The sequence below is a fragment of the Perca fluviatilis genome, chromosome 13 (assembly GCF_010015445.1).
Source record: "Perca fluviatilis chromosome 13, GENO_Pfluv_1.0, whole genome shotgun sequence".
In the NCBI taxonomy this organism is placed as follows: Eukaryota; Metazoa; Chordata; class Actinopteri; order Perciformes; family Percidae; genus Perca; species Perca fluviatilis.
Genome location: NC_053124.1, coordinates 20,251,384 through 20,266,078, shown reverse-complemented (window position 1 = coordinate 20,266,078; position 14,695 = coordinate 20,251,384). Strand labels below are relative to the sequence as shown.

At 40.1% G+C, this 14,695-nt stretch overlaps 1 protein-coding gene across 4 annotated transcripts in view; it reads left to right on the top strand.

The window, feature by feature from the left end:
* The window catches only part of trps1 (trichorhinophalangeal syndrome I), a 118,124-nt gene extending 104,681 nt beyond the window's left edge, over positions 1–13,443 (top strand). For all 4 annotated transcript variants that reach the window (XM_039820144.1, XM_039820145.1, XM_039820146.1 and 1 more), the window contains exons 10-11: positions 3,558–3,680; positions 7,661–13,443. In XM_039820144.1, the coding sequence (XP_039676078.1) occupies positions 3,558–3,680; positions 7,661–9,280 (1,743 nt within the window). In that variant the 3' untranslated portion in view covers positions 9,281–13,443. The remainder of the gene's footprint in view (positions 1–3,557; positions 3,681–7,660) is intronic.
* The last annotated feature ends 1,252 nt before the right edge of the window (positions 13,444–14,695 follow it).

Here is a 14,695-nt window from a genome sequence, read left to right as displayed (position 1 = left end):
CACATGAGTGTGTTTTTATTAATACGATTCCAAATGCACACCTGGATACCCCTCAGAATAAGGTCTGGGGATAATAGAGTATGAAGGTAAATATGGTGCAAAAGGTGAGAGCTTACCTTCATAATAGAGCAGTGTCTACATTGGTTACTCCAGTATACTTCCTACTTAAGAAACTTAAATTTGTATCTAAACATCAACAAAAAGTTTATTTATTGGCTTGATTAGAAGGAAGTTGATAAAGACTTTAATTTCCTGACTAATTGATGTGTGTGTGTGTGTGTGTGTGTGTGTGTGTGTGTGTGTGTGTGTGTGTGTGTGTGTGTGTGTGTGTGTGTGTGTGTGTGTGTGTGTGTGTGTGTGTGTGTGTGTGTGTGTGTGTGTCAGAGGGCGTTGTTGGTGGTGCTAATTGAACTGTATCGTAGGCCACAGATAAATCGATGTCATTAGGACCCTGAGCTCTAATTACCTGCAGCCCTTCTTTTGGCTGAGGTGAGTGGGAGAGGCCAGGTATTAGCAATCAATCAGAAAAAACATACTGACACATACACACACATTATGTAGATCCACACCAATAAACCCAGCACACAAACATAGTTTTGAAGCCACCAAGAGATGTACTCCCACTTAAAACCCACGTTAAAGTATGCAGATATAGAGCTGTGTGTGCATGCATGTGAACTTGCACATTTCCACACATGTCAAGCCAACCAGCTGATGATTGAGAAGGAAGTTAAAGATCATGAGCCAGATTCTGCGTGTGTGCACGTGTGCATTTTGGAAGGTGTTGGGGGCTATTTCTTTACTTTCCAGTGTAATTGACACTTGAACCTCTCTCTCACACACACACACACACACACACACACACACACACACACACACACACACACACACACACACACACACACACACACACACACTGTGCTATACTTTCACCATGGTTTTGGAGTAGCCAAGATACCCCAACACACACACACACTTCATGGATTGCGGCCTCTCATCCAAATCTTGCATGCCTTCATTAGCCAGTGGAAGTGAGTATTTTCAGGTGTGTGTGTGTGTGTGTGTGTGTGTGTTTGTGTGTGTGTGTGTATGTGTGTGTGTGTGTTTGTGTGTGTGCATGTGCGCACGTTGCGATGAGGGGCAGCTGTGGGGCCATATGTGAGTGATTTGGGCGCTCGGAGGGAAACTGAATTCTGATGACAGATGCACTGTTTGGCTTGCAACACTAGACACACACACACACACACACACACACACACACACACACACATATATATACTCACACACAGAGACACAGGAAGTGTACATCAATCAATCACCTGGCTCTGTCTCTCTACATGTGGTGACCGTATGGTGTGTGCAACACACACACACACACACACACACACACACACACACACACACACACACACACACACACACACACACACACACACACACACACACACAACCCAAAAGACTTGGTCATATAAGTGTTCTGATGTCAGATGGACAAAAAACACATGTACCATAAAGACTCTAATATTAGCTCAGGTGTTTCTTACATACATTATTAGAAACAGGATGTTTTACTACACACATATTGAGACTGAGAGACAAAGCTCCTCCAGCATAAATAAACACATCTACGGTGTTCCTTTGTATTATATCTTTGAACAATCTAAAAGTTAGATTTTGTAGCCGGCTCCAGACAGTATGACGGATGTCATCATAAATGTCTGTTTATGAGCTAAAATTGCAGCAAGGAAACAAAGAGCGCTATTAAACCACTTTTCATTGGCAGAAGAATTTGATTTCTAATTCTTTAACGCTGTCAAGTACAAATGTTTAATCAGATCCTGATCCGTTGCTATTTTGATGTTCATATAATACATTTTTGATAAATCTCCTTTAAGCAGTCCTAACTTCCTTGTATGTGTGCACAAGGCAGCAAATGAAATTTAGATTCTTGCCTTAACTATGCACTTTGATGTTTGCTATTACAATTAAAAGTTGAGGGAATTCTCCAACACCACTACATACATTTGGCAGGATCTTTTCACTTTGCAGTACTGATTCATTTTTACCAGAACTACAAATCATATTTAATCAAATGTATATTGCTCCGGACATATATGTGCATGTCTGTGTGTTCCCAGAGAAATGTAACGTGATTAATTGTTCTGTGATCTTTGCAGTACATTAGCCGTTAAGGGCCCTTCTGCTTTCAGCTGGCAGCACGAAACAGATGCTTGGTCGAAGTGCTTGTAGTGGCTCCATCTGTAGCTCTGAGACCACAGAAAGCCTGATTGAAGTGCTTTTTTTTTTTTTACTCTTTTGTAAAAAGTTGAAATGTTTTTACTTCTAGGACTGGGTGCTATGAGCCCCCAAAAATATGCTAAGCACTCAGCACAAGTGAAAATACAAGAGAGAGAGAGAGAGAGAGAGAGAGAGAGAGGGTGTTTTTAGTAAACCATACCCATAGGCACATACAGTATGCAGACATTTACCAGCACAACCATAGTGAGATCATCATTACAAACGGAGACAGAAATGCACATATCACACAAAAAAAGAATCACATGCTGGTGTTTTCTTGACCATACTGATATTTAAATCAGTAAAAGAAATCGAAAACTAAAGTAAACTGAAATCAAGAGGAGAGGAGACAATGAAGGTTGGATGAACAACAATGCTGAAATAAAAATTAAAGCAGAGAGAGAGAAAGCAGTGGTTCGATAGACAGGGCAGATAGAGAGAGAAACAGACGTCGTGGAGGAGAAAGATGAGGTATGCTGTCTTCTCAGGGTTATAAAGGTGGTGAATGGGGCCAGAGACTTAATGGGATGGAGAAACGTTGTGATTGGCTCATTACTGTGATGGAGCACGTTGCCACGACAATTGGCCTTTTCACCCCCTTCCCCATCCCCACCTTCCTTGCACACACTACTTTTCTATGCACTGCTGCTCCATGAACTGAACTTGTGTGTGTGTGTGTGTGTGTGTACACTAAAAACAGTAAAAGTCAAACACTTGCCTGTAAAGTACCTCCTGCAGTTTGGATAAACACTTAAACACTTATGCTAGAAGGTAAAAGCGTAACTCATTTCTTTCCACATCTGTTGACTAAATTACCGCAGTATCTCTCTTTCAAGAGCCCAAGACATCTCTCAGACACACATACCCATACACATATTTAAAACACACACAATGTATTCAGCTCAACTAGATCGTTTTCCTTTCATTGAAGTATATATTTTTTGTTTCAATTAACTTTGTTTTATACAGAAGACATTAGTTTAGAGGAGAATCGTGTTCTTGATAGGATTTCCCATTAGGCATGATACATGAGAGCACATAATTTCTCTCTCACCAAGTCAATCTGTTTTCTCTCTCCCCTAACCTTACTGGCTGGTGTGAATTTTAAAAAGGTATCAAAACTTAAGTCAACATTTTCATTTGTTCCCACCATTCTTTTCTCTCCATGGCTTTGCCTCTTTCTTATCTACCCAAAGTTTCTTTATCAGTCATTATTTTTACTACATGCTCTAATGTAGTTTGTCTTTCTCCATCCATAGCGCCGCAGAGGCAGCGGGGTCTTCTGTGCAAACTGTCTGACCACCAAGACATCGTTGTGGAGGAAGAACGCAAATGGAGGCTACGTCTGCAACGCATGTGGTTTATACCAAAAACTGCATTCGGTAAGTTGGACACAGCCATGTACATTTTCAAACAGATGCTGTGGCTGCACCAACCTTGCATTACACTAGACACATTCGATTATACAAAACACATCTGTGAGATTAATAGAAATAGCTGCCCCAAATCTGGTACTGTACAAGTTTCTGTATATTTCTGATTTTTTCACATTTTCTTTCAAACTAATTAGAAGAGAGACAAGAAGAGAGCTATACATTTAAAAAACACCTTAAATATAGAGCGACAGAAAGGAATCCCTACAGGTAACCTCAAACTCAGTATATCATACATAAGTAATGTGCAGTGCTGAACTCCATCCACACATATACTCCTAAGGTTGTACTGGATCAGGAACCCATTACTTTAGACTATATTATAGACTCTATGCTGTGTTTTAATACATCCACGTGGTGGTTTTGACCATTAATTATCATTCCTCCTGTCTGGCCGATTAGCACACGATGCAACTTAAACGGTGCATACTGTGGTTAAATTCCTTCATGCATTCTGTAAATCCCGCTGTGAAAATGTAATATTGTGGAAAAAGTATATTTGATTTGGTGCGAGCTGGGAGTTGCAGACCATTTAAACAGTCACAGTGAGCCAGCTCCATGGAGTGAGAAATATGATGGAATGAATCAACTTTACCATCTAAGCCTGGGGAAATTCTATGGAAATCCTAAATTTAATTAGACTGCATGAATTACAGATGAGATAAAGACCCAGCCTGGAACTTAGTTGACTTCAGAATATTAAGCTTTCTCACCTCATATGTTTGTATGAGGTTTAAGCTTATTTCACACTCCAATATACCTATTTAACACAAGGGTTTACAAATATTACCAGCGTGTAACAAGCCTTCAGAGCTTCAACGTATATACAGTATATGCCAGATTCATGTTCACACATTGGTTTTTTAAACTCAGCTTGTAAAATTTCAAAGTTAACTTAAATGTTTCAGTGTAATAAATCACGGTGTTAGTAAATACATCAGCTGGTTGACCGTGTTACAACCCAGAGCACTATGCTGCAATTATCCAATGGAGTTTTAAAGACCTTTCAGAGGATGACAAGCTATCGCAGTTTACTCCTTCCTGCCCCTGCAGATGTCCTTGGGTCAACCCGTTCATCTCATCTGCTGCTCCAATCACGTTCCAGCTCCCTCTACTCTTGACAATCTTCACGACAGCCATATTTTATATCCTATAATAAAAGTTTTATATGCTCTACACACATTATTAGAGAGGATAGCAGCTAGTAAAACACTTCAGAGACGGGAGCGTTATGAATAAAGAGGGAGAAAAAGGTAGCCGTAAAGGGAGGGAGAGGAGAGAAATGGAGAAAGACAAAGAAAGGAGGAGAAAATTAAGGTAAAGAGTGAGGACAGAGATAATGAAAGGGGAGGGTGAGTGTAAAGAGTTAGAGATGGAGGGAGACAGAGGGATTGGGAGAAAATGCAGAGGGGATATCCAAGAAGAGAAGGGAAGAGATGGAAAGATGGATAAATAAGGAAGAATGATTTGTACCAGCTGTTACTCCAACCCCACAACTATAAAGGTGTACAACATTACAGCTGTCTTGTGTGTGTGTGTGTGTGTGTGTGTGTGTGTGTGTGTGTGTGTGTGTGTGTGTGTGTGTGTGTGTGTGTGTGTGTGTGTGTGTGTGTGTGTGTGTGTGTGTGTTGGACTGTTACCGTCATGGGGGAGCTATTTCTTTGCTTCTTGCCTTTTTTTCTTCAGCCATCCTCCTTTTTTTCACTCCAGTCCCTCCCTCCTTCATTTTCCTCTTTCTTCCATGTTCCCTCCCTCTTCCTCCTCCCGTTTCCCCCTTCTCATTCATCTCAGCTCCTTTGTTCCTGCCTCCCCTCTACTCCACTCCTCTCTTTACCTTTTCTTCTCCTCACTCCTCTTTAGCTGGAAATACAAAGCCCGAGGACCATAAAGAATAAGAAAAATGTCACTGATTTGGCTAACATCATTTAGTCACTGTCAGTGATGAACTCTTGTTTATGGTAATGATCCAGGTATGTGTACAAAAATTCGGACCAGCAGGACGACTCTCCGATTAACAACAGAGACTATTATTAGTTTGGCTTGTGAGGGGAAGCACCTGTCCGAAATGTATGTGTATAAATAGATCATTGAAACAATGTGTGTGTGTGTGTGTGTGTGTGTGTGTGTGTGTGTGTGTGTGTGTGTGTGTGTGTGTGTGTGTGTGTGTGTGTGTGTGTGTGTGTGTGTGTGTGTGTGTGTGTGTGTGTGTGTGTGTGTGTGTGTGTGTGTGTGTGTGTGTGTGTGTGTGTGTGTGTGTGTGTGTTTTTTGTAGAGCTGGTTTGGGCATATTAGAGTTAAGACTGTTGATTGTCAACAAATGACTCATCTCTCCTTAAATAGTTTCAGTAGCAGCTCTACAATGACTGATGATGACTTCACACACACTGACACACACGCATAAACATGCTCTAATACACATACCTTGGGAGAGACACATTCTCAGTTGCAGACAGAGGGCTATCCACATAGGTGCACACATAACCATGAATACACACACACACACACACAGGTATAAATCATTCCCAGCATAGAATTTTTTCATCACCCACCTTCTTTTTGCTTTTCCATCCCCTAAACATCTTACATTCATCCATGTTCCTCATCATAATTTCTCACTCTCTATCTCTTTTTGCTTGGTGCTTCTAAACTCATCTTTTTGGTTTTCAACTGCCACAGTGTATTTTAAAAGCCCTACATCATTTACACACATACACACATACATCAGGGGATTTCTAGAGACCTACAGGAGTTACATACAGGCACATAGATGTACTCAATCACAAGGCTCTTTGTTGTTTCCGAAATATTTAGAGTACAATGTCTAATATATTCAACCTGCATGGCAATAAACTCAACTTTTACACAACTTTTTGTTGATGTGTAAAAATATCTTCTCTTTGTGCCCCAGTTTAATTTGACTTAGTTTTTAATAAATGCTGTTTGGAGTTCACTTCTTATAATGTGTTTTTAGAGAGGAGACCTCACTATAGTCGGTTCTTCAAGTGAAATGATAGCAAGTCATTACTTTTGAGTTGAAGTGTAGACACTCTAAAAGACACTTTAAACAGTTCAGTTTATTTTACTTCCAGGAAAGAAAATCATTCGCTAATTTGTCTGGAAATATTTTAATTTATTTTGGCATGTATTTAGGAATGAAACATCAACTAGTCATCATCTCTCATATATCGATTGAGTTCTTTATTAATTCCAGAGTGAAATTAAAAAAGTGAGAAGTGCTTCGTAGATTGTGTTAGCGAGCAGTTTGTATTCTTTGGAATTCTTTTTAACCCAAACACTGAGTAGATAGTATATACTGTACATTCCAATATATTATAGGAAGGTAGCTTATCATTTTAGTGAGAGAAAAGATAACTCGATGATAGTTAAAACATTAATGAAGGCATATGTTCACGTATTTGTGAGGGATCTGTCAATAAAGTAAAAGTTGGGTCTCCAGGGCAATCTCCATTTACATCAGATGTAAGCGCTCCCCCTTGTGGTAAGGGCAAAAACCACAGTCATAAGGCGAGCTGGATATGTTACTGTCTGTTCATATGAATTGAGACTTTTAAAACTTTGATCTACCATTGGAAGCTTCACTGAGAAACCTTTTTAGTAGGTCTTACTTTGCATTCATTGTCGCTCCAGTTCAGTCAGATCTCCAGTCAAATTATGTTCAAATAGGCAGTTTGGTTTGGTTTGATTGGTCGTAAGCTAAACTGTTATAATTTCGTTTTTGTAGGGCAATTCATTTAATATCATCACAGTCAAATAATGCTGGGCTATGTGTGTTTGACATTTTTAGTCATGTCAGATAAGCACCCTTAAATAATTGAAAATGTTCAAACAGGAAAATGAATTAAAACTACGTATTACTAAATGTTATTTATGCCTCTTCTTTTTTCTTCTCTGTTTCCTTCATCTTGCAGACACCCAGACCTCTAAACATCATAAAGCAGAACAACGGTGAACAAATCATCCGCCGCCGAACCCGAAAACGGCTCAACCCTGATTCGCTGTCATCTGAGACCCCCGCCCCAAAACAACAACGCATCACCAGCGAGGAGCGCGTGAATGGCGAGGAGTTGGACAGAAGCTGTGCATCGATCAAAAACCAGCAGCCTTCCCCTCGCTCACGCTCACCCCGATCCACTCAAGCCTTTCTAGCCAATCAAACATTGGAGATCCACCGACGCATGCCTCCTCTGCTCCTCCCTTCACATCCCCCCTCCTCATTGGTAGCTGAGGGCAATGGGGGCATTGTTGAGGGAGGGATAATATCAAAAGTAGAGGGAGGTAAAGGAGGAGGGGGATCAGAAAGAGGCAGTCCGATTGAAAAGTACATGCGTCCATCCAAACCGTCTAGTTATTCGCCTCCTGGTTCACCGATTGAAAAGTATCAGTACCCCCTTTTCTCCTTACCCCTTCCATTAACCCTCTCACCTGATTTGACCCCTGAGTCTGATTGGCTCAGATTCTGGACCAAGTATAAGATGGCAGCTGCCTCTGGGGTTCCTGGTAGCATCAGTAATCTAAGCAGCCCTGGTAGCCTTGGAAATAACGCTCATTATCTCGGTGCAATGGTGGCTCCAGTGCAGCATCATCAGCAAAGCTACACCGTGCCTTACTGCGCCTCTCCCTACTCTCCTCTGCCCCCTCCTCCAGCCCCTCCTCACTATCCTCCTCCTCCTCTTCATTCCCAAACCTCATCACCATCATTAGAAAACGATGCTCCTTTGGATCTCGCAATAAGACAAAGAGATACAAGTGCTGCACATGCACACATGTCAACAAATGGTGCAGAGAGGAGAAGGCAAGAGTCGCCACTTGCTGAGAGGTTGAGGGAAAACTGGAAAGGGGAGAAAGAGGAGGAAGAGGAGAGGATAGATGAAGGAGGGAACCATAGGGAGGAGATAGGAAAGGAGGAAAAGGATCATTCGACAAAAGGTCGGTCAAGTGTCGCATCGAATCCCGCGATGGTGGATGTGGCCACACAGGATGACCTGACCAATCGCTGCATCCACTGTGGGATCTACTTCCTAGACGAGGTCATGTATGCCCTGCACATGAGTTGCCACGGCGACCAGGGACCATACCAATGCAGTTTTTGCCTCCATGTGTGTGTGGATCGCTATGATTTCACCACACACATACAGAGGGGCTTACACAGGTACACAGACAAAACGTCACAAAAGAAAGGTCACGGGCAAGACGGCGTGATTCAGAACGCCACGGTGATGTCGGAGCACGAGTGTCAAAATGTGACGCCGGAGGAAAAAGATGAAGGTGATCAGAGCGAGATCACCGAGGATAGCACTGACGTCATAGAAGTTAGTCATGACAGCCAAGCAAAAGAAACTACAGGCAACGATGCCACTGACAATGAAACAGAAGTTTTAAAGGAGGTAAGAGGAGAAGGTCATGACGTAACAAACCAGGAAATGGGAGATGAAACGGTGTCAGATAGTAATGATGACATCACAGAAGCCACAGAGGCCACGACTGTTTCTGAATCTAAAAACTTAGATGAGAACACAGAGAGTAATTAATCTGACGCCTTTGACTCACACAAACATTTAAGTGCGCGTGTTATTGAATGAATAAGCTGTCTGCCTCCACGTTCCTGGAGGCTAGCTCATGTCAAAATGGCCTATCCTGGGCACTAAATGGAACACATCCTTATGCTGGAAGCACTCGGCTGTCAAATGGTCAAAAATCATCGTAGGATCCCGCTGAACTGCTGCAGGGACAGTTTGGAGAAATAGCCTGAATCCTGTGTTGAGTGACGGTCACTTGACAGCTCTGTGGCAAGTATTTAACAACGGAGTCCGGGCATGCAGCTGAAATCACCTTTTAATAAACAGCCACTTCATGTGCTTTCCAAATAAGAGGATTGGAAGCTTGACTGAAAGTTGGACTGGCTTCATTTTTGAGGATGAGTTTGAGGAGCTCAGCACTTGCACAGCCACCATACAGCAGAGCAAAAAAAAAAAATAAGAAAAATGCTACAGGCAAAACACTTTAACTGAACTGAGCTGATCTGTTATGCACCATGCTAAACTGAACCACCGAGCTGGGCCAAACTAGTCTGAAGCATCATTCAGACTGTTTTATCTTGGTACAACCAGATCTGATCTGGTTAGAACTGCTTTGTTCTGGTCCAGAGCATGTTTTTATGCACTGTTTTACTGCTGTGCAAATGGATCCAAAACCAAAACTTTTTTTGACTTGTTGAACCTGGTCAGAGTTCAACCAGTTTGTTTCTGCGCTGCAGTTGCTGGTGTTACCTTGGTACAAAAGGATCAGTTGGTTTCTTTCATTAGTGCCCTGTTGTTTCTGAAACTGGCACAAAAAAATAAAACTTGGCCTAATCACCGCTGCTGCAAAGTGGCCCAAAATTGGTGATTGGTTAGGTTTGATTTGACCGTGACTTATTGAACTGATTAAATCCAGTTTCAACTGGTAAAACCGGTGTAATTCCGGAACGAAGTGTTCTCCTCATCCATTAGGATGAAACCAAGTGACATTATTTTCTACTTTCCTTCGTGCCATGATACTAGCTACGTGCCTGGCTGCCTGCCTAATAGAACAACCATCTATTAACCTGCTTAACATTTATATTAATGATAATAATAATAATAAGTATGATGTTATAGTACACAACATGCAATTTGCTAAACTTTCCTATATAATGTTATTTTGTAAAAGCAAATAATGCTTTTTTTTTGCAGGAAATGGTACTATAAAAATTAGTCTATTTGAGTTCTTTACTTTTTGAGCTATTTGTTGTTTTTGTTCTCATGGAGACTTGTTACATTGATAACAGCCGTCTAATAGAAATGGTACTGCAAGAGAGGGGGGGTTGTGTGTATGTGTGCATTTGTGTAATTGCGTTTGTGTGTGTGCGGATCAAAGGATGCATCCGTCCCCAAACGATGATGTAAACATAATGAAGGCTTGCGCTCGGTATTTCAGTCCTCAGGGGTCACACGTGTTGCACACCAACCCACCTGTTTCATAGCATGTGACACATCATTTTTACATGTTTAACGGTCTGATGGTTTTAGCATGTTACATTATGTTCTCTTATACATATATGTTCTTATCATGTTCTTTATGTGTTAATAGGTCAAAATGGTCTTAGCATGTACCTTTATTTTCTGTATGTCTTTCACATGTTGTTAGGTTACATAGTTTTATAGAGAGACTTAGTAACTTAGGGAAATCAACCCTAAATGTTATCATAAGGATCAATTATTTGGGTTAACTGTACAAACTTTTGCTCTGTATTGAGATTACAGAGCTTCTCGCCGACAGTGTTTTATTCAGTATTTCTGAGAGTTCGGTAGGTTACCTCTATGTAGCATGTTAGCGTCTTATAAAATCTGCAACATACTTTGCCTTTTCTATGGATGGGAACTGTTAGACCTAAATAATACTAAAAATGTTACTTTTTATAATTCACTGAAGTAAAATGATCATGTCAACTCCAACTAACTCATCCCGCTTCTCTGCCATTCATTGCCCACTTTTGGGCTCTAAATCAGTCTCTTAAGTTAAGAAAAAGACCCGCCTGATGCCATAACTGAGTCTTTCTTTAAACCACATTTTCATTGACAGTCAGGTCCTTGAAAGTCCCCCTACTCTTCAGAATGGAGCAACACAATGGCCATCTTGTATATTTTTATGACGAGAAAATCACTTCTCCTGCCTTGCTGCCTTAGTTGCTAGAAAACAAAAATCACCAAGGGGAAGAAAGTAATAATAGGCCGAAAGGAAATAAAAGACAGGAAGGAAGAAACAATGAGAACAAGATATTTTTTTACGCTTATCCAAAAGACATGAATGGAAAATATTCCGCCTAGTGCCTGGTAACTTGTACAGTTTTTCTAATAAGTATCTGTCAGTGTCAAATTGTTATGTAAGTTATGAGTCATGTCAGGCAAATAATTCCCATGTATCAATATGTCAGTCATCCATTATAAATGCTTGATTTCAGCCTAGCTGTCTGATTGGTCAGACACCTGTTCACACTTGGCATTTTCAGCCCATGAGAAAGACCCACATGTGGTTTTAAAAAATGAAATTGGTTGCTATGCTAACTGTCAATCACTAGTTTGAACTATCTTTCATTATTGCATGTACGTAAACAACTCTGTAGAAATGTTGAGACATATGCCTCGGTAACTTTTGAATGAAAGATGAAATACCAAGAAGATGTTCTGTACTGGTTTATTTGGAGATGGTATGCAGTCATGTCACCAGAGTGCCCATATCATGGTAAAGGTAAAGGTCATTCTTAGATGTTATTATTCGAGGGAGGAGTTTATTATTAATATGTTATAATACATTTCCTTGGGAATTAAGTCAAGACCGTTTTGTGTGCAACAGGTCAAATTTCACTTTTTTCTTTTTTAAACCAGCAGTGACCTGAGACTCCTTTCTTGCAGAAATGTTTAAGACACCAAGGCCTTAACACCCAGAAAACCTTTTTAACTAGCACCGTACACAGTACACTGCACACAGTACTGAATGTCACATTGAAACGCTAAGAAACCTTTCAAACTGTTGATGCAACATCTGTCTTATCACGGTCACTGTTGAGAGAAGACGTCTCACTGCTGCAGTATCAATGCAAAGAAATCACACCCACACACATTCACGTGTGCCACCCTTGTGTCCGACACACGTCCCACTCTGGTGTCATGTGTAGGGATTTTTTCTTGTTTGCTTATGACCTTTTACCATGTATGGCTCCACTATTCATAACACACTGATGAATCCAATTCAAAAAGCAAAGATATGTGATTTGAATTGTCCTTATTCTAGGAAATCTCTTGTGCTAATGTGTAATGTTTTTCTTAGAATATTACATTGTTTATTTTTTAGTTATGGGCATCTCTTAAGGGGCTGCTAGCATAATGGAAACTGTTTACATTTGCAAATGTAGCAAAAAAAGGCAAATGAGTCCAGCAGTGCTTTCTTAAAAGCCGGAACAAAAAGAAGGATTGAGTGATACCTGCCGAGATGGATAGATGGGTGCCTTTGAAGAATATGTGGGCAGAAGGTGGATGAATAGAGAGAGAATGGGATCAAATGATGCGTGTAGTGGCTGATAAAAAGAGGTCTATGTATGCCTTTCATCTCCTATCTTATGTTGTCTATTTACCTCCCTTCAACATCACTTGTGTCTTTCTCTGTAGTCCAATTTGACTTCATCTCTTTCTCTTGATCTCTCCACCTGATACTACTACCCTCTGCCACTCATCTCTTCTGTATTCCTCCACTATCCTGAATCCCTTCTTTTGTTTAAAGGTATTTTCAGCTGATAGACAGGTTGAGGGGGTTTAAATGGGAGTTAGATGATTGTGTTGCGCCCAAAAAGCTGATGTTGACTCAGTTGCCCCAAAACTGACAACCTCATGATCACTTTGTCGAGGTTGAATTATTTTTCCTACTTGAATAGGCCTTCAGGTTTGTCGAAAGAAATTGTCACCAGCAGTCAAATTTCAAATACTTGCTCAAAGCAGTGTGAATTTTCTCAGATTGAGCTTTCTTTTGCCAACAGTATTCCCATTTGATAAAAATTCAACATGATTTTTTTTTTTTTAAACAGTGAAAGTCGTTTGGTAAAAATGTCCATGGGATTTCTAGAAAACGGCAGGACAAAGATGTAAAAAAAGGAACAGGATGTTTGTTTTTTTGTGTTAAATCTGAGTGTACATCTCATCTTGACCACTAGGATTTCTCAGTGGGCTGGAGACATATTCTGATGCCAAAATGTTTTAATTGTGTAGCTTTTGAAAGAAAAATCCTTTCCCTGTGTTAGTGAGTTGGAAGTAAAAAGAACACAGCTTTGATAATAAAAAACTTTGTTCATGCACTCTTTTCATATTGTAAGTGCTCTGCAGAACCGTTTCCTATCCAAATATCTTCTATTGTGTATTTGCCAGCTTAACATTAATGTCTCCTATGAGTCATGTAAGGATACTGTATATCTAAAACATAAATAGATAATGTCGATAGGAATTTTGGGGGAACATTTCAGCTGTCCTTTATAGTTTAAAATAGGCAAGATAATTTGGTAAGAAATGCGGTTCTGCAGGACACACATGACATGTTTTACTTCAATAGTGAGTGTCTGTTTAAGGTTTAATGGCATTTCACATCAGCGTTTACATTGTTGTTCATTTTTGTCTTTCTCAGAATGTGTTATAGAGAATTATGCTTTTGCTTGCACTCCATTTATTATGTTCTTATTGCCAAGGAAGGGACAACAACACACACACACATGCACACAATGACCCACACCGTCAAAGGTACGGATCGAGTGTACATTTTGGGATGTACAGTATTAACCATGGGAGACAAGGGAGCTAAAGGCCAGTTTATTATTGGTCAGACACATACACACACACACACACACACACACACAACTGTGTACATTTAACCAATATATTTTAGTAGGATGGCTTTTATAGAATTTTTTTTAGGTTATTTTCTTTCTCATGTTTTATTTTATTCTGCTACATTTCTGTATGTTACTGTTTTTAGGTTTTATTTCATGCAAGAATATTTCAACATATTTTGAAAGCCAAGAAAAAGTTTGTTACACAGCTAAACTTGAAGAATAATGTTGATGATGATGACGATGATAATAATTAATAAAAGTAATAACAAATATACTGAAGATTGACAATATGTGTTTTATTTATTAGTGATTTACTGTGAAAAAGAGACAAGAAGAATACCTTTGTTCTAAACATCCTCAGGCAAAAAAAACGGACAAGCTGTGGCTACAGTATGAGTCCCATCATTGTGTTCTGACCTGAGACAAACAAAGATTTTGGGAGCACAAAGGCGCACTTGTGCAGGCTGTGGGCTGAACAGATAGCACATAAAGCTTTCATATCAAGTCAGGTGAATTTTTCAGAGAACATTTGCAATAGAAAAATGTGAAAGCT